Source organism: Chinchilla lanigera, unplaced genomic scaffold (assembly GCF_000276665.1).
Source record: "Chinchilla lanigera isolate Chin_1 unplaced genomic scaffold, ChiLan1.0 scaffold00012, whole genome shotgun sequence".
NCBI lineage: Eukaryota > Metazoa > Chordata > Mammalia > Rodentia > Chinchillidae > Chinchilla > Chinchilla lanigera.
The window spans coordinates 6,901,159-6,924,353 of NW_004955413.1; the positions used below are offsets into that span (position 1 = coordinate 6,901,159).

The 23,195-nt window shown below is 39.6% G+C and overlaps 1 protein-coding gene across 1 annotated transcript; it reads right to left on the minus strand.

Annotated features, from left to right (window-relative positions):
- Positions 1 to 20,818: 20,818 nt before the first annotated feature.
- LOC102018913 (uncharacterized protein C12orf71 homolog) lies at positions 20,819 to 22,790 on the minus strand. Its single transcript, XM_005379614.2, has 2 exons — positions 22,732 to 22,790; positions 20,819 to 21,606 (listed from the first exon to the last, which is right to left on the minus strand). The coding sequence occupies exon 2, from the start codon at positions 21,560 to 21,562 to the stop codon at positions 20,819 to 20,821; it is 744 nt and encodes a 247-aa protein (XP_005379671.1). The 5' UTR covers positions 21,563 to 21,606; positions 22,732 to 22,790.
- Between the last annotated feature and the right edge of the window lie 405 nt (positions 22,791 to 23,195).

The following is a 23,195-nucleotide window of genomic DNA, read 5'->3' on the forward strand; positions in this document are numbered from 1 at the left end:
TATAGATTTTTTCAGGAGTGCTGTAGGTTTTCCATTACATATATATGAGGACAGTCTAACAAGGTCAACATTTTGCCACTTTAAGTAATGTAGAAATTTCATCCTCCTCATTGTCCCTTCACTCTCCTCTGTTTATAATGTGATTGATTGAATATTTTTCTTTGTACATGGCCATGATACATTTCACTTTGTCTGCTATAATTGACACATTGTATCAACTTAAGAAGTCTAGTGGCTTGGCTAAGTGACTCATCAGTTTTATATCCTGGGGTTAAAAAGACATGCCATCACCACGCTGGAATGTTGTTCATTGTGTTAATTTGAGAAGTTTAGAAGGTTAACTAAATGACTGAGCAGAGGGACCAGGGTCTTACTTTGTATTTATCCTGAGCCTGTGCAAGAGGAGGACATGGAGATTATGTGAGTGCTACACACCCCCGGGTGGGAGTAGCCTGATTACAATGTAAGGGAAGAAATGAGGCTTGTTCCCCTCTTTTTGTTCTTGTTACTTTTGCTGTCTTCTGCTGCCTTGGACTGCTGCCCCTGTGCCATGCCATCCTGCCTTAGAGCCAGCTGATTATGGACTAAAACCTCCACAGATTGTGAGCTAAATAAATCTTTCCTTCCTTAATTTTGGGTGTTGGGAACTTTGCCTCAACAACAACAAAAAAGTACCAAGACAAAATTTGGTACAAGGAGTGGGGTAGTTACTGTAAGTATATCTGACTGTGTAGTTCAAGAGGCTTTGGAAATGGCTTGTGAGAAGTGTTTGGAAAGTTTTGGAGATTTCACCTGAAAGAGAAGTGCTAGAACACCTTCAGTTGTTCTGTATGGGAGATTCTGGTCAAAGCTCAGAAGACCAGAAGGCTGATAGAAATCCTGCTGGTAAAGACTGGGTTTGGGGGGTTTCTGCTGGGAAGAAGGATTGCACTGGTTGTTGGACTCCAGATGATGTGTGTTATGGTTTGGCGGAAGGTTTATCTGCAATTTGCTCCTGTCCAGAGGCTTTTCCTGAAACTGAGATTAAGGGTGGTGGACTTATTAATCTGGCAAAAGAAATTTCAAGGCAGTCAAATGTTGGGGCAGTGGGATGGCTATTGTTGGGGGCTTTTAGCCAGGTTTATGTTGAGAATCAAGAGCAAAGAGCCCAGTAGGGTGCTTTAAAATGTTGTGAGTTTGGCCAGAAAGAAAGCTCCAGTAAACCTGTAGGGTGCAAAGATAGAGCTGAGGAGATCTCAGTTGCTGAGAAGGAATAGAAAAATATAAAAGATGGCCTGAGGGCATCACAAAAAGCAGCAAGTCTCCAACCTTTTCAGCCTTAAACCTGCAAAGATGAAAGACTTTGCTTTGAGGAGAAAGCCACACAGCACCATGTTCCAGAACAGCAACAACATAGAAACTTTGTTCCTCAGAATCAGGTTCAGAGTTCTCAGTGATACAGGCACTTGACTCTAACAGCCAAGAGAGAAGAAAGCCTGGTTACTGCTCCAGGTGGCAGCGGACCTTGGCATCATCCATATAGGACTGGTTTTAGGTGCATGCAGAATGTAAGAGTTCTGAGGTTAAAAAGGCTTCCAGCTAGATTTACAAAGGTCTGGGAGGCCAGGCAGGGTGCCCCTGAGAGGGCAGTGTGTGAAGCTGTGAGTGAGAAACCAAACATACAGTGGAGACCCCAGAGGTTTAAAAAAGCAAAAAATTGCTTTTTTAGATTGTCTAAGGAAAGCTGTAAGGAGGCAATAAAGCAGGCCTAAGAGAGAAGCTGTGGGAGCTATAACCACCAGAATGCCATAGGAGTGGAGTCACACAAGTCCTTTGGAGCTCACAATGTACCACAGATTGCTTCAGATGCTGGACATGAAACTACAGGACTGAATGTTTGCCCTGCTGGATTTTGGACTCGCTTTGATCCCATTCTTTTGTATTCCCCTGTTTGTAACTTTTGGAATGAAATGTTTATTTTGTGCCATTAAATGTTGAAAGTGTTTAACTTTTCATTTATATAAGGGCTTGTAACTAAAGACTTTGCTTTATATCTCTGAGGAGACTTGGGGCTTAGACTTTTCAGCAATGCTAAAACTGTTAGGACTTCGGCAACTCATGCTAATGGACTGAATGTCTTTTGCATAAAGGCAAGTGCATGAATCTTGTGGGGGAGTGAAAGGTTATGGTTCTAATGTAATACAATGTTGATAGGCTTCATAGTGGCTCTTAAAGATTGTTAAACCTGTGTTATAATGTTCAGATTGTAAAATGATAAAAATAATGTCTTTATGTCTGAAAACTAGTTTAAAGAACTGTGTCTGGTTGCCAAGTTGACAAGGGGTGGATTGTTATGGTTGATACATTGTGTCAGTTTGAGGAGTCTAGAGGCTTGGCTAGGTGACTCAGCAGTTCCACATCCTGGGGTGAAAAGGACACTCCCTGACTCCTCTGGGATGTTGTTCATTGTGTCAATTTGAGAAGTTTAAAAGGTTAACTAAGTTAGCAGGAGGCAGGGGTCTTACTTTACATTCCTTATGAGCCTGTGCAAGAGGAGGGCATAGAAATCATGTGAGTGCTACATGCCCCCTGAGTTGGGGTAGCCTGCTTACAATATAAGAAGGAAAAAGAGGCTTTTCCCCCCACCCCTTTTGCTCTTGCTGCTTTTGCTGTCTTTTGCCACCTTGCACCGCTGTCCTTGTGCCATGCCACCCTGTCTTGGAGCCAGCTGATTATGGACTGAAACCTTTACAAACTGTGAGCTAAATAAACCTTTCCTTCCTTAATTTTGGGCTTTGGGTATTTTGTCTCAGCAACAAAAAAAAGTAACCAAGACACTGTCCAATATATTTAAGATAATAAAGGGGAAAGAGAGTGTTTGGTACTTGCCCATATTTCCCTCCTTGCCATTATTCTTTATTTCTTGGTGTTTCAAAGTCTTTATTTATAAAAAACAAGTCTGCTGGGAAGGTTTCTTAGTTCTCTTTCACCCAGTTCTTTATTTCCTTCTCATTTTTGAAAGATAAATCCACCAGATACTGAAATCAGAATTGACACTTACGTTGCAGTGCTTAATAAATGTGTGCCTTCCTTATAGCATTCATGTATTCTGATGATGTTCCCCACTTTCATATTTTCTCCCTTCAACAAATAAGCTATTTCTCTGTAGCTGTTCTCAAGACTTTTCCCTTTCTTTTGCTGTCAGATATTTGACAGCAGTGTACCCTGATGTGGACTTCATTGTGTATCTTTGTTGGTGTTATGAACTGTTTATGCCCCTCCAAAGTTTGTAGGTTGAAGTCCTAATCCTCAGTGTGAAGATATTTTGAGATGTGAGTTTTTGGAGATGAGTAAGGGTCAGATTGAATCATGAGGACAGTGTTCTCATATTGTTATTAGTGCCCTTGAGAAAAGACGTGAGGTTTCGCCTACTGATTTCTCCTACATGAGGATGCGAGAAACCAGCCGTCTGCAGCCCAGAAATGGGTTCTTACCAGAAGTGGACCATGCTGGCATCTAGGCCTTGAACTTCCAATATCCAGAAATTTAGAAATAAACTGCTTTTTTTTTTTTTTTTTTTTTTTTTTTTTACAAAAAAACAACAACAAATCACCCAGCAGTCAAAGCTAAATCAGTGGGGGCTGTATAACTTTTAGAATCTGTAGGTTTATATCTTTTGCCAAGTTTGGAAAATTTTCAGATTTCTTTGTGACTAAGATGTCATAATATTAGGTCTTTTGTTATAATAGTATAGGTTCCTGAGAGTCTGCTAAATATATTTTCTATTTTCTTTATATAGCTCAGATTGAGTGTCTGCTGTTTTTTTATCTTCATGTTTATTAATACATTTTCCCATGGTGTGGAGTCCACCTGTTGAGTTTTTATTTTTTAATTGAATTTATAATTTCCAATTCTAAAATTTCCATTTGCTTGTTGTATACATTTTAATTTCTTTGCTGAAATTATTTGTTTCAGTTATTTCAGTCCTGTTTGTTATTACTCAGCAAGGCAACTTAATCACGACTCCTTTAAAGCTTCCTAGATCATTTTAGCATCTCTAACATTTTTGTTATGGTCTCTATTGATTGTCTTTTTCATTCAAGCTGAGTTTTTCCCAGCTCTTGTAAGAAGGAGTGGCTTCTTTTAACACAGGAAAGTGTGAACGCAGTTTCCCACTACCAGAAATTATGCTGTCCAGTTTCCCACATTTGGGGAAATCACAAGGGTTAGCAGATCTGGAGTGCAATGCATAAGCGCCCCCCCCCCGAAACCACTTTCATGATCATGGTGTCTCCCCTGGTAGGTAAGTATGGGGGTAAGTGATTTTTAATGAGTCTCACTTAAATCTGTTAGCCAACTTTCTGTCCAACCACTCCAGTAGGGAGAAGAGAGGCTGAGGATGCTAGATTACTGCAAAGAGAGGATAGAAGTGAGCCCTTCTCTGCAAACTCTGTGCACACCCAGTAATAATCTCTTATTACTGCTGAGAAGCATGGCGTTTTATACTTGTACTAGGCTTCCAGGGAAACCACACTGTCAGGGAGCCCTAGGAGTGCTTCAGGACTGCTTTTCATGTGGTCACTGCTGACATCTATCCACTGGGGTAAGGAGCGGTCCTTGTCAGGGCTGGGTGAGATCCAGGCTACCCATATGGTGTCCACTGGCACCTTGGGGACAGAGAATGAAGCCTTCATGACCACTAGGCAGGAGTGAACATGCCAGTTTCTACTCTGCCTTCTCTGAGGACTCTGGTGGAAGGTCAGTGCCCCTGGGAGCACACTGGCAAATGTGAGTTCAGGGTCTCTTCCATGGTGCTGGACATTGGCAGAGTGCTATTACCTAAGCATTTCTGCCTTGCCTGGATGTTTCCTCCTCCTTTGATTGGAAATAATAAGCTTTTGTTGGGATGCTTTTCACTTGAGTCTGTTGACATTTCTATGTTGCTGATTTTGTTAGCTACAACTCTGAATTACAAAGCCAAGAGAACATCTAGAAAACCCACACCTGATCATTTCTTTAATCCCTTTCCCATTTGCTTTCTTCACTCTGGTTTTCAGGGTCTTCTCATGTTTGCTTTCCATACAATGAGGATGTTGTGTCAGATTTAGTGGTAGGAATACGGCAAAGTACATAAACTCTGTCTTTCTAGAAATGAAAATTTGCACACTTTGGACATGAACATTATTGAACAATATTCTTTCTAGAGTCTTTGCCTCCTCAGGGAAGACTGGATATATTTCCCAGATCAAAGCATCTGAGGACACCTAGATGTGCAGTACACTTTGTAATAGGCAGAGAATAAGCAGAACATTCTACATCAAAATCATTGACTTGTGAATGAGGAGGGGACTTCGTCGTGATCCATGTTCATGCACCACTCGATGATGTGCGATGGTGCCTATGCCTGTTTGTCAGGATTCCTTAGATGAAATTTCTGCTCCTCTTTGAATGCACCTATTGCTGAAAAGAGCACATGCTCATCAAATCTATGTGGGAGCTACTTGGCAGTTAGAAAGCTGTTATGGGAGAAAGAACAAAAGCATGCTTCTTCAGTGCTCTCTTGAATAAATGAATAAGGAAACTGGATTTGTTGAGCTTTCATTGTCTTGTCCTGTGGGAAGCAGCTCTTCATGCCCCAGGAATACAGCTCATAAATACCTCTGTTGCATTATCAGTAATAACACTGGTTAAAATTATAAAATATACCAATCTTAAACTCATGAAGGTAAATTAGTATTTTCTATAAAGAGTTTTTTTATTGCAGAAAATGTGAATACATTAGCAATATCTGGACAAATAACACTTATTCTCAATAGTGATGGCCACTATTTGTGTTTTTTGCTTTTCCCTTTCATTCCAGATACATTTTTTTTTTACATAACATGGATGTAACTATATGCACTATATTCCGTATTTCCTTTTAGATTGTATCTAAAGTATATTAATATAAAGCTATGTGGGAGACCCTGACTGACCTCCATTGTATATTAGTAGCCGTCTTAAGCATTAAGTTTCTGTTGTCTGAGATAAGTTTCTGTTATCCCGCCTACTTCCCCCAAGAGACGCGCCTTTCCCTCTAAGTCAGGACTGCCCACCGTTACCTAGATACTCCTGCCTCTAGAACTAGGACTGCCCACCATTACCTAGCTACTCCCGCCTTTGTCCGGTTACTTGGTTACTCCCGCCTTAAGAACTTCTGCATTTCTCCGTGCCCTATATAAGCACAGCACTTCCTGCCAATAAATGAGACTTGATCAGAACACTGTCTTGTCTCCATTCTTCGTGTCTCTTGTCCCTTTATCATCCCCACTCCTCCTCTAGGGTCCTCGTTGACTTTATCTGTGGGCCGGGACAAAACTATTAAGTTAATTTTCTGTCAAAATGACAAAGTTCTGTTGAATTATTGATTTGAAAAATGTAGTTTTTCTCTGCCTCTTTTTTTGTTTTGTTTTTGTTTTTTGAGACAGGTTCTCACTATGCAGTTCAGGTTGGCCTTGAGCTCACTTTGTAGCCCAGGATGGTCTTGATCTTGCAACAGTCCTCCTGCCTCAGCCTCCCGATTGCTGGGATTACAGGCGTGTGCCACCACACCCGGCTTTCTCTGCCTCATAAGTAATTTGCCTAAGAAACAAAGATTTTGTGTTTTATCTATGTAATTTCTTGCACTTTGCATTGTGTTCTATTACCCTTAAACCACTTAAGAAAAATGAGTTATCTCTATTTTCAAAGCAGCTAACTTTCTCTGTAACTTTATTTACTTTAAAATTTTTCTTTTGTCACTTTGGTATTGTTTCACAGTGACATGTGATCCTATTTAAATTGTGACACTTCTGACAAGTTCACCAAATCAAACTCCAAATTTTTTTCACACTTTGAAATTTGCCAAAAGAATAGATTCTCATCCTTTGTAAAAGAGATATAGTAAACTAAATAGCACTGTTTGACATATTGAATTTGCACGGGAAAAATATAAATAAGTAATAACTTTTGTATTGTATAGATGTTATTCATCATATATATATAAATGTTATTCATCATATATAAATGTTATTTATCTGTGTTCCATCCAGGAACAGTGGTACACACCAATAATCTCAGCACTCTGACAGGCTGAGGCAGGAGGGTGAGAAATTCAAGCCCACCCTGTGCAATTTAGTGAGATCCTGTCGCAAAAATAATAAATGATAGGACTGCATGTGAAGGTCTTATATTCTATCCACAATACTACAAAAAATGAACAAACAAAACAAAATATACCAGTGTCCCAGTATTATGTTTCTTAAAACATTTTTATAGTGTAACTAGCCATAATCTTGGTGACTTATGTTAAAATACTATATTGCATGTAGATGACCAAATTTCCTTGTCAATTACATTACAATGAGCTCTCCTCAGACTTCTAACCTTGACATTTTGTCTTGTCTTTCACAGGCCATTAATTATCTTATTCTGTTGCTCTCCTGAAAACTTTTGCAAGCAAGTGTAATCCTACAATGCTTTTTCTTTAAGGATTGCATAGAAAGAATTCTGATATGTACATGTACAGGTTTCTGATAACTTTAAGATCATACAATGGGACTGGTTATGAGTTTTCAGAATTCTTATGAAGATACTGATTGGTTCATACAACTAGTAATCCATCAAGAGTTAATTACATGAAACTGAATAAAGTGATAAATAATAATTTTTTATGGACTTAAAACTTGCTCATCACTTAATATGTTATTTTCTAGACTTAGGAAACTTGCTCTTTTTTCCTGAGCTACCTATAACTTAGGGAATTTTGATAACATGTATTTTTATCATCAAAACTGAAGCATATACTTTATTTATTCCCTGATCCCTCTACAATTCAGAAAGTATATGTGAGTGATCTCTTTTTCATGGCAATATAGCTATTTGCATGAATTTAGTAAAAAATTTGTTCTCTTTAAAATAAGATGTAGGGGCTGGGGATTTAGCTCAAGGGCACAGTGCCTGCCTGGCAAGCACAAGGTTGTGAGTTCAATTCCCGGTACCAGAAAAACAAAACAAAAAAAAAAAAAACAACAAAAAAAAAACTAAACTAAAATAAGATGTAATAAGAAAAACTGATTACCTTACAAAAGCTTAGACTGCCCTGGTGTTTGGCTGTAAGGGCTTGCTGGTCTTATGGAAAAGATCCTGCAATCTAAAAAAAGAATTCACCCAAATCTATAAATGTTACTGGTAAAGTCTACTGGCAATTGCTCGATGGGGATTGCTAGCCTGGATACCATTTTAAAGTCTAATTTGAAACTCCTTAGAAATAGACTTAAAAAGAGACTAATGGCATTAGTTCATGTTCTTGCCACACTTATGAAAATAATCAAGTCAATGATATAATTTCAAACAAACATGCTTACAATAATTATCTTTGGTAAAATTCAGGGCAAATATAGACAACAATTATACCTCTGTAGAAAATTCAGTTGTCTTTTTAAATATCAGACACAGTCCCATTTATTGCCCTTAAAATTTTTAGTATTTAAAAGTTGCCCTATTCTTGAAATCCTACAAGCTAGAGATGGATTTGTTGTGAATTCTAGAGGATAACACTTGTATCTGCTGTATGAGCCCCTAGAGAGGTCACTAAAGCACCCAATGCCATAACCAGGGCATTCAAACTGAAAACCAAGAAAATACATTTTGTTTTGTTTTGTTTTGTTTTTGGTTTTTCTCCGGTACCGGGAACCGAACTCACGACCTTGTGCCTGCCAGGCAGGTGCTTTTGCCGCTGAGCTAAATCCCCAGCCAAGAAAATACATTTTGAACATAAATGTAAAAATCTCTCTATTAACTGCCCTTTGATATCAGAGACTATTTGTAGCTTTTCATACCTAGTAATGTTTAGTTTCATTTTGTTTATTCTAGTTGCTTAGGGTTGTGAAGACCTTGGCTAAGAAGCAGACACCAGTTCTTGGTGTTATTCTACTGACAGTCCTTATTATTATTATTATTATTATTTTGGAACTGGGAATCGAACTCAGGACCTTGTGCTTACCAGGTAGGCGCTTGTGCTGCTGAGCTATATCCCCAGCCCTCTACTGGTAGTCCTTGTTGCCATCTCTTTGGTGGACTATATTCTCCCAAGGGTTTTAGATGAGTGTTCAAAGGGGTAAACACAATTAAGGGGAGATAATTTCATTGGACATAGCTTCTACACAATGCTCCAGTAAATGGAACCAAACCAAAATGGAGTAGTTACTGGGAAGCCGGTTCCTATAGCAGTGAGGAACCAGATCTTCATTTCCTTGGGCCTTGGTTCTTTATGCCCTTGGTGAAGGAATTCAACCAAGACACATAAGCCCTTCAGAAATAAGGCAGAATTCATTGTAAAGTCAATAAAGGGAGAGTTACATCTTCAAGTGAGAAAGCAAGTCCTGCCACAGAGGCATCTGTACAAGCGGGAATTTGGAAACATTTTTATGCATACAGAAGTTATTCCTGGTGTTCAGGGAACTAGAATAATTATGATGCTTATCAACATTTTTACATAGAAGTTACAAAATTTTACTTAGAAGTTAGTAAATAAGAATTGCAAAATGTCTTTCTGTCCTTTTTCAGTTGGTCAATATTTCCTCAGGGGTTTTAATCACATAAGAAGTTTACAAAAGACAAGTTTCTAATTTCAACTATGTCCCAGTCCTAACCAGTTTAAAGAGCAGTTACATTCCTGGTATCATTGGGCTGTAGGCAGCCAGGAATGCAGTAAGCCTCGTTCGGGAGTTAGATGGCCATGTGGCCAGGTACCAGAAGGAATGTGAGCAATAGCTTTAAGATGTTATTGTGCTCTGTGGGACTGCTTTAGGTCTGAGACTCTACATATGACTGTAACTATATTAGAAAATGAAGTCTTTCTTTGATTAATTGGCAGTGCATGCTAGTTTGCATCCTGCCCCTTGTGTCCTTCAGGCATGCTAATGTCTATTACCTACCCCTCTTGAAAAATGTAATGTAATTAATCTGAAAAGTGCATGGAAACAAATTTGAAGATAAAGCTGCTTTTGCCCTGAAAATGGTAGATCCCAGTAAACCATTGTCTATAAAATAAGGAGATACTCTCTTGCTTTTGTCCTTACAAAATTAAACTGGAATAACCTGTCTGGAATAGTCAGCTCTTAAACTTATTATTATTGTTGTTTTGCTTTCTTGTCCCGGCTTGCAAAATCCTCTGCTTTTCCATTACCCAGCGAGAGCTCTTCTGTTTTGCAGAATGCCCTGATCCATGGACTGTGGAAAACACAATTACATCTATAAGTAAACTCTTGTAATTTTGTCCTTTGATAAAAGCCATCAGTGGTAACTAGATCATTGTGATCAGAGGAATAAAAACAAGATAAGCAACAATAAAAATATTTCATTATTGAGCCTGATGTCATGACTTACGAGTTCACACTAAGATAAAGATAAAGCTAGCCATGAGAGTCACAGGGAGTGGCATTTGTTTCCATGTTTTGGTCAGTCTCTTTGACTGAGAGGAAGACCACAGAGGGAAGATTTCTTTCTCGGATTAGGAGGCCATCACACCGTGTGGCTCTAGGGCTTCAAATTCCTGTGAAAGGAAACTAACTCCCAGTTTAAACAGTAAAACAAAACTAGAAACTGTACCAATCAGAAGCCACCAACTAACTAACCTCTCACTGAGGATTTTCACTTTCACCAGTCTAATATGTTTCCTTTGCTTTGCTTCCGTGAACACATCATAAAAGTTGCTTAACTCCATCCTCCTAGTGGAATATTAAACTGCTTTGCAAGCTCACGCTACCGGACTCATGGATCATCCCTTACTCCACTAAGTGCTTTAAAATCTCACCATTCCTGTGTTGATCTTTTACCCATCCCTTTGTCCCACCTAAGCTTGTGTTGAAAACAATTTGGGAGAGCAAAGCGGGCATGGAGGTGAAGGGGAGTGAAGGGCTGGAGTTGGGAGAGATTTCCTCCTCCCCTCCAAGTGCTAGCCCCTCTGTGGGGCCCAGCGAGGTTTGGCTGGTGGTATGGCTGGGAGGGCAGTGTGATTGTAAGTCCTAGAGACAGGCCCTTTGTCTGTTGAGCATGACTGCGTCCTGTGCTGTGCATTTGAGGGTCTGTCCTGGCTATTTTTGTGTGGGTGCAGAGAATATTACAGAAGGGTCTCCTAAACAGTGGGTTTTCAACAGAAACTGTGACCCTTTCAGAGTAAACAGTTTGATGGTTTTATCCAAAGCGTGGCCGTGGCTGTATTCTAAAGGAGGAAAATGAGAAGCAGTTCTTTTCTGGGTATGGGAACTACTGAACAGTTCTATGGGCTTCATGAGACACCAAGAATAGTTGCTTGGGTCTGGACCTGTATTTATTCCACAACTGCCTCTGGTTTCTTCAGACACTATGGAAAGGGACACTGGATGTGAGAGGGTCTACGCAGTTAGCATATGGTGGGAAGGGCAGATCAGAGAACAGGCAAGCAGGGGAGACCAAGCAGACTCCGTCTCATTGTGTGGGTGGTCGTGGAGGGCACGTTTCTGGGGAAGTCAGCCCTGAGCTTGGCTTGGTGTGTCCTGGAGCAGAGCAGGTGGTTATTCCAAATATCCTTCTGCTCAGGACTTTTCCACACATGCAATCAAAAGCAATGCATGAAAGAAATTAACCTACCATGAAAGAGAACTATCACTTATGAACTTATCAGACACAACCAAAATAAGGTTATTAAAAGGCCTATGGGGAAGACTCTCAGGAGGGATGGGGTTGAAGCAATGAGGAAACAGTGCAGGCCTCTGAGGCACCAGAGGTATTGAAGACATTGAGCAAACCACTTGCTTAATGTTATGTATGTTAACTTTAACTAATCCTAGTTCCATAGAGAATTCTTGCTATCCACATCTTAAGCAATGCTTACTCCCATATTAGTCCACCTTCTTGCAAAAACAAATGAACCAACAATAGTAAAACCCCGGGTTGAATGGCATACCCATCAAAAATCTATTTCCTCACACATTTGAAGCTACAAGTCCAAGAGCAATGTGGTAACAGGCTTGGCTTTCCATCACAGCTCAGTGCGGTTTCCTGAGGATCTCCTCCTTGCTATGTCCTCACAAGCAAGTGCACATGAATCCTAGTGACTCTCTATGGGTCCCCTTATTGGAGTATCACTTCTGCTAAGGGCACCAGTCAGATTTGATTTGGGCTATTCTTACAGCCTCACTTAAACTTAATCATTTCTCCAAAACCCTACCTCCAAACACTGTATAATCATATTCTAAGTTACTGATGGTAAGTATTCAACACAGGAACTTGGGGAGGAGACAAAATACAGCTCGTAATATATCCCAGTATTTTCTTAGTTAATAATAGTTGTTTTACCCTGCTGTTCAAAAACAGAGGAGCCACTTTTGACTTTTCATTCCCAGCCACTTTACTTTAGCAAATGCAGTTGGCTTCATTCCTAAAATATATCCTAAGATGCCTGTTTGCACATCTGCACTCCAAGACCCAGCTTAAGCAATCATAATTTCTTCCTGCAAGACTTTAGCAGCCGCTTGTCACATTCCTGCCCTCGATCACACACGTTACACCCTACCAGTCCTCCTTACACCCACGGGGATGGTCTTTTCAAAATAAAAAGTGGATCACATCACTTTCTTCCTTAAAATCCTCTAAGCTTTTCCCATAGCTTAGGTATCAGTTTTATATCTGAGTCTCACAACAGCCACACATCCTTCTCTTCTGTGCAAAGTGGTGAGTTCCATGAGTGTGACAGAAAGCACGGTCATCATCATGCTCCATTTTGCCAGGAACACTGAAGGGTGGTCTGCATGGGACAAGGGACACCAAGAGTGGGAGACCTCCTGCTGACAGTGAGTGAACTGATTGTGTCCCTCTGGTCTGGGGAGGCCGTTATGTGAATTGGAGAAATATTTGTGTCCACTGAATTGGATGAACACTTTGATGATATGATTGGCAAGTAAATATAATTGTCTAAAGAATTAAACACGGATTCCTTTTCCTAAAACTTCTAATGCTGTATTATGATGCTAACCCATATATTTCAATTTAATATTGGTTTTTCATAAATGTGTATCCCACAGTTATTTTAGTATGTGTAGTCTACCCATCTATGCTGACTATTATAATAGGAAATGTTTGTGCAGCACTTAATGTACAACATTTCATCTTCAAACCATCTTACTAGGTAGGGCTGATAATCACTATCATCTCTCGTTTACAGATGGGATGAGTGAGACCCTGCCATGGGTGCTGTGTTAATTACTTTTCTCTTGCTGAGACAAAGTACCTGACACCAAAAATTAAGGAAGGAAAGATTTACTTAGCTCACAGTTTATGGAGGATTCAGTCCATGCTGGGCTGGCTCCAAGGCAGAGTGGCACATGGCAAAGGGCAACAGTTCATGGTGGCGGAAAACAGCAAAACAACACGAGCAAAAGGGGGGAAATGGCAGAGAAGAACAAACCTCTTTCCTTCCCTTATATTGTAAACAGGCTACCCCCACCCAGGGGCATGTAGCACTCACATAATCTCCATGCCCTCCTCTTGTGCAGGCTCAGGATGAATACAAAGTAAGCACCTTAGCTCCCTGCTGAATCACATAGTTAACTTTCTAAACTTCTCACATTGACACAATGAACAACATCCTACAGCAGGAAGGGCATGTCCTTTTCACCCCAGGATGTAGAACTGCTGGGTCACTTAGCCAAACCTCTAGCCTCCCCAAGTTGACGCAATGTATCAACCATAACAGGTGCTATAAAGGCCGCCGATCTCTCAGAGGCTGTCAGACCCAGGCCTGCTTTTCTGCCACTGTGGGTCATTGCTGTTCTGCTGTTTGCTGTGATGTGAGGGGGAATTAGGTCATACAGACACATCATAGAGGTCGCTGTGTCCTTTTAGTAATTACAAAAACTCTGGAGAGGACATCGTGCATGTACTTCTTCAAGTGCATTTGCATGGGTTTTCCTGGGGAAACTTACTAACATTAGCTAATTTTGTGGATGTCCACAAAATTTCCATGGGCTGAGCCTTGATGCTGCTAAAATAGACTCTAAAGTTTTAGTAAGCCAGGAGGAAGCCTGCTTGAAATGTTTCCTGGGAAGCACTGTTATTTTATACTTCTTGAGCTGCTTGCTATCATCTGTCTGGGAGAGTCTTTGTGTTCTGTGTACAATGCTGGAGTTACATCCTCAGAGAACTAGACTGGTGCAGAAGGCCCTGCTCCCCATCCCTCGGGGAGGCGCTGCAGTCTCAGCTCCCCACTTATTCAGCAACGTCAGGACACGTTCTGAACTCACAGCGACTTTTCCTTTGAGTTTGTAGAAGTGATACAATCACACTTCTTTCCTATGAGCTACACAGCATCATATATCTCCCTCATGTTGCACAAGTGAAGGTAAGCAGACACCTTGAAAAGAGGGATTTTGTTTAGGCATCGCATTTTTTTTAGGTAAACATGGAGATTTTCTTCCAAACCAGAGACTAGTCCCTTCTGCTCATTAAGAATATTGGTAGGGTCATTATTTACAACCATATCTAAACATTACAAGAACCATATTTTTACCGTCAGTGACTTGGAAATTGGTATGTGTGGCACATTGTTTATTCCAAAGGATGGTCAGAATATTATCTTTCACTTGATGATTACTTCTTATTAAGGGATGTGTTTCTTTCCCATTAGACCTGGTGAAATGTTTTAACTGCCTTAAGCAACAGTGACTTTTTTTTCTACATCATAAAATGTTATGTGATTAAAATTTATTCTCTTAAGAACCTGGCAGGGTACCATGAGAAGTCCATGCAGTGAAGTCCAGATATATAATTAGTTTTTAAAAATGACTGAGTTTGTGATTGTCCATAGACATCATTGAGTAGCCACGTTTTTTTCAATGATTAAATTTCTACCTTTTGTTAACAAAACACTGCTATTCTTGTTAGCGTTTATAGGTAAAGATTTATTTTTTGTTCCAGTATGTCTAGCAAGGCAATAGATGCTTTACATTCAGGAGATCTGTTAGTCCTTACAATAATCCTTGGATGATACGCAGAACTATATAAACTTTTGGAAGAAGGAATAAATACTCAGTCTTTGGATGGAATTCTTAAAGCTATACATTTTGCAATGGTAAGTGTCTTTTGGAAATACCAACTGGGGGTACTTAATCATGAGAATAATTTTAAAAATTTCAACTTGTTCCCATTATCAGACTAACTCTGTTTTATAAGTTTCCAAATTTTATTAAAAGAATCTGTACACAGTTTTTCTTTTTCTTTTTGCTGGCTGCATTAAATACAACATGGCTATGAGGTCTTGATTATTTTTTGAAAGATTGATAAGTATACCTTATTTTGAAAACTCTAGAACAGTAAAAAATATTTTTACTATACTAATAAAGAAATGTACTAGAAATCTTTTGTACTGTACTAGTCTCATAAATAGTTTCCTATAAGAAACATGTAAAGTTTTAAGTCTACAAGTTAATTGTCTGATAAGTACTAAAACAATATGATAGGAAATGTCTTTGTCTCTTTGAATAAGCAGATCAGACAGAATCACAACTTTATGATAAGATAAAGAATTTGGATTTATCTTCAGATTTTACTTTCTCTGCTTTCTCTGCTTTCTAGGTAAAGGCAGTCTATACTTGTTTTCACATTGTCTCAATCATGTCTTTTTATATTTTTAAAGAATAAACATAGACATATTTAAATTGTGATCTAAATAAAGTTTAGGACTTGCATTGTGATGGATTTGAATTTTCTATGAAGCTAATAAAACTGAAGTTTTAGGGTCCCTCATCCGCAAGCTCCTTCCCATACTCTATAAAGAACAAAGAAAAAAAATGGATTTAAATCTCCATGGATAAGCAGTACCTCTTCCTTTACTCATTTTCTACCTGCCACTGAGCCAGGTGACTATAAATTTTCGATGCTTTCTGCTTCCCCAAATAAATATCAATAGTTTGAGAGGTCTGGGATTTATGGTACAAAGTAATTTGTTGACTTATCTACAAATGGAAATTTCTAAGTAATCTGATGCTTAGATGTACAAATAAAACCAAGCTCTGAAAGTATATTGGGGGACTGTATTATAGCTAGAGGAATCTAGAAATTTTATTTTAGTGGAATTTGATGGACCTATTAAAATGGGCATGGTTAACTGTCTCCTTTGGTGACTATACTTCCCTGTAATTAGATGCTCTTTTTCAGTGTTACTAATACTAAATTTACCTGGTTTTTGTAATTGGCTGAGGTCAGTATTATCCTCTTTCTTTTCCAATCTCTGAGATGTCCAGAAAATTCTGATACTTGACTATGAGAACAAGAAGCATCCCAAGGCGCAGATCCATCTGGCTGTTTCTCCTAGTATAATACATCCCACCTATTTCCAGACCACTATGCCAAGAGATGTTTTCTGACTGTGACAACTATCTGTGACTTATTTGGCCTGCAATTAAGTAAAGAAATGGTGTCCATTAATATCTGACATGTGTCAGTCATAATGTGTCTATTATTTTGTTAACCTGTAAAAGAGTTTAGCAATATGGGACTCCAGTAAACACATGACAGCAACCTTCCTTTTCCTAACTTTCAAGGGTCTCTCCCAGAGCTGAAATGCCATAAAGGGAAGTAGAATGCAAAACCCCCCATGGAAATCCTGGGTTTTAATAGAATGAGTAGTTTCCCTGGATTTTTTTTACCTTGAAAATTAATAAATTAACTCTGTTATTTCCAACACAAGTCACTCTTGTTTATTCTGATGAGTGTAGGCATGGAACACAAGCAAGGGCAAATGTCTTTGCTTTCCCCTTTATCACTCAGGGATTTTTTTCTGAGGCATTCCAAGAAAGAATGGAAGGAATGGAACTCAGGTAAGGATAAAACTCTTTTCTTTTCTCTCATTATTATGTGATTTTTATTTCTCCTAAACCATTCCAGGAAAGAACAAATAGGAGAAATTCTGGGACTGTTCTGTTTTGCACTCTCTTTGCCCAGATACCATGTTTGCTTTGCTGAATGTAGTCTTATGCGAGAACAGAGAATATGGTACAAAAATGTGAAGATACGTCAAATTCAAGTGGTGTTCTTAGTTATCTATGAGTGTGAATGGAGACCAAACCTTTCACCACATCATTCCTGTGGAGTGCATTTGCATCCACTTCCACTGGTGACATTTTAGTCATTGTTTGTTACAGTAGCCAGGCTCCCTTATATCAAAGATGCAGAAGTCTCTAAGTGCTTGTATGGCTGAGTGCTATGGACTAAATTCCATAGAACAAAGGCTGCTGTCATGCTGGTGTACAGTGCCCTGGGGCTCTCTTCTTGAAGCAAAGTCTTTCACTCTCGGAGTTTTGATTCTTGTGAAGGGTGGGTCCTTGTTGATTCCTGACATTCCCTTAAGCCATTTTTCCTACTGTCTTGATCCAAAGTGTTTTGCTACTTTGTATTGCTGCCTTTTTCAGCCATACCTACATCAGTGGAAACTTCAAGGCCATCTGACTCTGGAGTATAGCCACCTCTAAACTGAGAATCAAGAGAAAATAGTACAGCTGAGTAATTTTAAAAGCTTTCTGTTTTCCCAGAAAGGAAGAACTTACAAAATTTTGAATGAGGAGAACTTGGTTGATGGAAAGGTTAATGATAAAAAGAAGCCAAGTTCTTTGTATCAAGATAATATGGTGATGCCTTGAGGGCCTGTGAGGAATACAGCTCACCTTTGGTAGGCTCAAAAGTCCAAAAGTGTAAGACTTTGCTTTGAGAAGAAAGCCCCAGGGCAACCTGCTCCAGAAGGGCCACCTATGTAATTTGGATTGTTTCACTGTGGTTAGTCTTTCACACACTCATAGGCCTCTGTAGCCACAAAAAAAAGAGGCTTGATTACTGCTCAAGCTGGTGTCATCATCCATCTATGTGGTGCTTGGTTTTAGGCATGTACAGTGCAAGAGTTGTGGGGTCATGGAGGTGTCCATCTAGATTTCAGAAGGTCTGGGAGGTCAAGCACTGTGCCCCTGAGAGGGCAGTGCATGAAGCTCTGAGTGAAGCCAAAAGTGCAGTGGAGACACTGGAAAGTGGAGGAGCCAGAAATGTGGAACATCTGAGGAAAGCCATGAGGAGTGAGCAAAGCCAGCCTTAGAGAGGTCATGAGGGCTACAACCATTGGCAGTGACAGAGGGGTGGGGCTGCCCAAGAGATTTGCAATTTGTGTTTCTGTACCACTTGCCTCATGTGATAGAGATGGAGCTACAGAATTAATTATTTCCCATGCTGGGTTTCTGTCTTGCTTTTGTCCCATTGGCTTCTATCTCTGTATTCTTTTTTGGAATGGGGCTACTTACCCTGTGCCATTGTATGTTGGCAGTGTGTAACTCTCTTTTGAGTTTTCACAGGAGTAACAGCTAAGAGTCTCAGAGAAGACTTTGGACTGAGATATTTCAGCAGTGATGAAATTGTTGAGACTTTGACAACTCTTAGAGATGGGCTGAATATATTTTGCATAAAGAGATGTCCATGAGTCTTTTGGGGGCCAGAGGTGGCATGTTATAGTTTAGATATAAAATGGCCCCCCAGATCTCATGTGTTTTGAAAGTGATTGAGTTATGAGATGATACAGCTGAAGTGCTATTGTGAAGTAGGGTCTAGTGGGAGGAGCTGTGTCACTAGGGGCATGGCCAAGAAGGGTGTATCTTCCTCCCTGGCTGGTAGCTTTGCTCTGCTTTTTGGTTGTCATGATGTGAGCAACTTTTCTTCAACTATGCTCCTCTGCCATGCATTCTTGCCTTGAAACCAGATGACCATAGACCATAACTATGAATCATAATAAGGCTCTCTTCCTTTAAGTTTGTAGGTATTGGGTATTGGGGCTTAGTAACAAAGGAAATGGTTAAGATAAAGTCTAAAGTAATATAATAAAACTCTCAAGGTAAAAGATAAAGAGAAGATTCCCAAGGCAGCAAGAGAAAAGAAACAAAAAAAGCATATAAGCTTTCCCAGTTTTTGGACAGAAGACTCCTACAGAGGAACCTTTTGGGCCAGATGAGAGTGGTATGGGTATCTTACAGTAGTGGAAGGAAAAGGCCTGCCAACCAAGATTCTCCTACTCAGCATAGCTGTCCTTTAGAAGTGAAGGAGAGATAAGACATTTATCAACAAACAAAGCTTGAGACAATATATCCCCTCCAGACATGTCCTATAAGAAATACAAAAGGGAATTGCTCAAATAAAGGGACCTGAATGACTATGAAGAAAATATCAGAAGGTGTAAAAAATTGCTGATAAGGGTAACCATAAAAACAAATTCAGTGTACTCTAATATTGTAAACATGGTATATAAAATATTCATGTCTTTAGTATGAGACTGTAATACAAAACAACTAAAAATAAAACTACATGAAGGTGTTAAAATAAGAAATATGGAAAGATATAAATTAGGACCTTGGAAATGCATTATGTGAGGAAGAATGGAGAACAGGTGTAAAATTTTTTATTAGGCTATTTTATCTTTTTAAAACCTTCTCTTATCTTTGTGGCCATGCCTTGTTGTTAACCTTTCAAAATAGCTTCACAAAAAGATAACTGTATAACCCTTGTAGCAACCACAGAACAAAAAGCTATGATAGACAAACCCAAAACAACAAGCAAGGAATCAAAACACAATGCTAGAGTAGATCACTTAATGATAAAGGAAGATTGTGAGAGAGGGGAAAAGAAAGAGAATGTAACAAAAATTGAAAAGTTCTAAAATAGCTTTAGCAAGGCTTTATTTATTGATAATTACCTTGAAGGTAAGTGGATTGAATTCTCCAGTAAAAAGACATAGGTTGACAATGAATAATAAAAGCAATACCCAAATCCTTTTTGCTTAGAAGAAACTCACTTCACTTTGAAGGGCACACATAGACTACAAGTGAAGACATGGAAGAAATGCCTATCAATTCTAACATTCTCAAGTTCATCTTTTAACTGATCTAATGGTGGGACTGCAATCAGCAAGAGACCCCAGATAATAAGCTCTAGAAACCACATGCAGGAAGGATAGGAATCATGGTGAAAGTCTTGTGCTCACTGATTGTGTAAAATATCTGCTTTCTTAGTACCTCACAGTGAGGATTAAATTTCAACAAATGAAACCTGGGGGCTCACTCAGTCCATGTCCAAAGCTAGCTGAAACCTCACTAGGAAGTCTGTCTCAAATAGTGTTTTCCCCAACTTATTTGAGTATGTAGTATACAAAGCTGGAGATGCAGACTATGCTAGTTACTCGAAGGATTCTTCTTGTTGGATCCTCTTGCCTCTAACTGGACAGCCGCTTTCTGATGCCCACTGACAGGGGCTCTGAGTGGTTTGCTTAGAGTTTCTTCTCCTTATACAGCAGCATACTTGCTTCCTCATGCAGTGGAATATGTGCCTCAAGTTCACACAGCATGTGGTGTGTGTGCTGGAAGAAGTATCCTTCTCCTCCAGCTCCACTGATGGGGTCCAACAGGTTTCTGTAGAGCTTACCATTTTGTTTCCCATTGTCTGCTTCACCACCTGCCAAGAAAAGGAGGATGAGTTATATGCATGTACCACTGATAGCCGTGGAGTCAATATTTATTCATTTATGCGATTGAAATACTTTTATCAGAAGTAGCCCAACTTCAAGTGAATACACTCAGGTCTCATTTAGTAGTTAAAAGCACACATTCATACAGACACTTTTCTGCCTTTCTGTTTGTTCCCATCCCTTTCTCTCCCTCAGTCTCTTTGATATTTTCTCTACAATTCTTCCCTGAATTCTTTTCTTACTGTCTTGCTCTTCCCCTGCTGGTCATGTCAGACACCCAGTGTCCAGCTCCACTTAAGGCATTAAGGCTCTGTACTGTGCAGCTTGGCACCCTTGCTGGGCCTCTCCCTTGTTCTCCTGGGTGGCATCTCTCACCTTAAGATTCTGTCCCTTAAGCATCGGAGTTATCTCTAGGAATTGGACATCTTTATTCTCCAATGGTTTGTACTTGGGCCAGTCTTGACAGGTATCATGCTCTCTATGACTAATCTGAGCCGTGTGTGGAAGGGAGCTGCTGCCCAGCTGGAAATCACGTCCATCTGATGGTTCTGGGAACACAGACTCATCAACTTTGTCATTTTCTGGTATTTGTTCATTTTTCTCATTTTCATCGTCATCTCTCTTATTTTCATTTCCACCTGTTTGATTTTCATTGTCACCTGTTTGATTTCCTTCACCATTTAGATTCTGTAGATAGTTGTGAAGGCTATTCAACAAACTCTGTACTATGTAGTCTTCACCTGCCAACATATTATCATGATCATCACTGGGCGGGGCACTGCTTTGCACAAAAGCTGGCTCCGGGTTGTCTTGAATTTGACCTTCTCTGCTTAAGGTGGTTCTTTCATTTCCCATGCCCCCTCTACATTCACTAGTCAGTAGCAACTGGACTGAAAAGTCCACATTGAAAGTTATTTCTTCCTGGAATGTTGTGTTCTCACAGGAAATGGTGTCCTCAGAGAAAGTAGGGTTCAAACTGTCTTCAGAAAACGAGTCCTCTGTGTCATAGTAGTTGCCGCTGGAGAATGAGAACTCCATGGGAAAGAAGGGCTTAAAATCTTAGTCTTTGTAAACTCAGGAAGCTTCAAAAGAAAAAAAAAATTAAGAGATGATATCAGCAAGAAGAGAGTCATGTACTGAAACACAGATGCTATCCATTTATTTTTCCATTTAGAATTACCCCATTCAGACAAAGTTCATCCTGTGCTTGCACTCACTAAGAAAACGTGTAAGAGGCAGTTGTCTCTTTAAAAATTCTTTTCCTTGTACAATAATGCTCTCTACTAAACACCTCCATCAGACTCCTTTCCTCATTTATCTTAGTACAGTTGAGCCAACTTGCATCATAAAAGAAAATGATACTGGTATAAAATTTGGAAAATGCAGGAAAGTAGGAAGGTGAAAACAGGTATGGCTATGATCTCACCATCCAGAGGTAAGGATGAAAGTCAACAGAAGAGTTTGGTAAGCGGAACATGGGGGCATGCACCTGTAAACTCAGCTCTCCAGAGGCTGTGAAAAGATCTCAATTTTGAGGTCTGTTTAAGCTACATAGCGAGTTGGAGGTCAGTTTTGACTGCACAAGGAAATTTGTTCCAAAAAAGAAACACACAGATAAAGCACTACTTTGTTGGAGTTCCATGTAGCTTTTTTTCTTTCTTCCTGTATATTGTAGGTATTGATACACGAGTATATAGTCAAGTTTGTGTACATGTGGATGTCACATCAACACAAATTGAGATTAGTACATTTTATGGCCCAGTCTATAATGAATATATATGTGGCTATTTGCTAAATCTTAACTACTCTTTCATTAGTGAGTCTATGGCAATTCCCTAATGATGATTATGTAAGATGATGTTGATTGTTAGACTTTCAGAATCATTTGAATGGTCATATTAATCGTGATTAGGCATAAATCTGTGGGAAACTGCCTTGTCCATGAATTTCTGACTGTGCCTTTCTTATCTTCCCATATGTGGAATCAATGAACCAAAGATGACAAGTATATTAGAGTCCTATGATAGTGGATAGCAAATTGGTTTTCAGAAAGGTAATAGTCGTGTATATGGTGTTTCTTATCGGGTAGTGGCATTTTTGTCCAGGTTTTTTTGTTTGTTTGTTTGTTGCTCTGTAAGTAAGTGTGAGTTGAAGAGCAGCCCCAGGCACAGCCACAAACATGCCCCTGCCCGAGGTCACAAACGTACACAACCACACGCTGCCATCTCTGCAGTGCCCTGCTGATAGATGCTCATTTGATATGCTGTCAACTGCTGGTGCATAAACATGAGATATGACGGAAATCCTTCAGCTTCTGAGTCTCTGAGTCAGAATTCTGAGTTCTAGGTTCTATTTACCGTGGCAGCACCAGAAACCAAATATAGCCAGAACAATGAAAAGAGAGGAAAACTGGAAAGAAAAACACAGGATCAACTCCCTTGCATCTAAAATAGTTTGTACATACACCATGCAGGCTGAAGAGGATATCTCCTGAGGCTAAAGGATGAATGCCATGGGGGTTACTTCCCAGTCCTGGTTATCTAAGGTGGTCCTTGTCCTTAGGAAATTTAGAGGCTCTTTGGGGAGTAGGGTATAAACAGTCTAGTATAGGTCAGGGTGGTAGATACAAGAGAAGAGCTTAAAAAACATGCCACAGGGAACAAAGATGTGC

Bases quoted from the DNA above. Each gene is read 5' to 3' on its own strand.
- LOC102018913 (XM_005379614.2), bottom strand. From the start codon at position 21,562: ATGGAGTTCTCATTCTCCAGCGGCAACTACTATGACACAGAGGACTCG.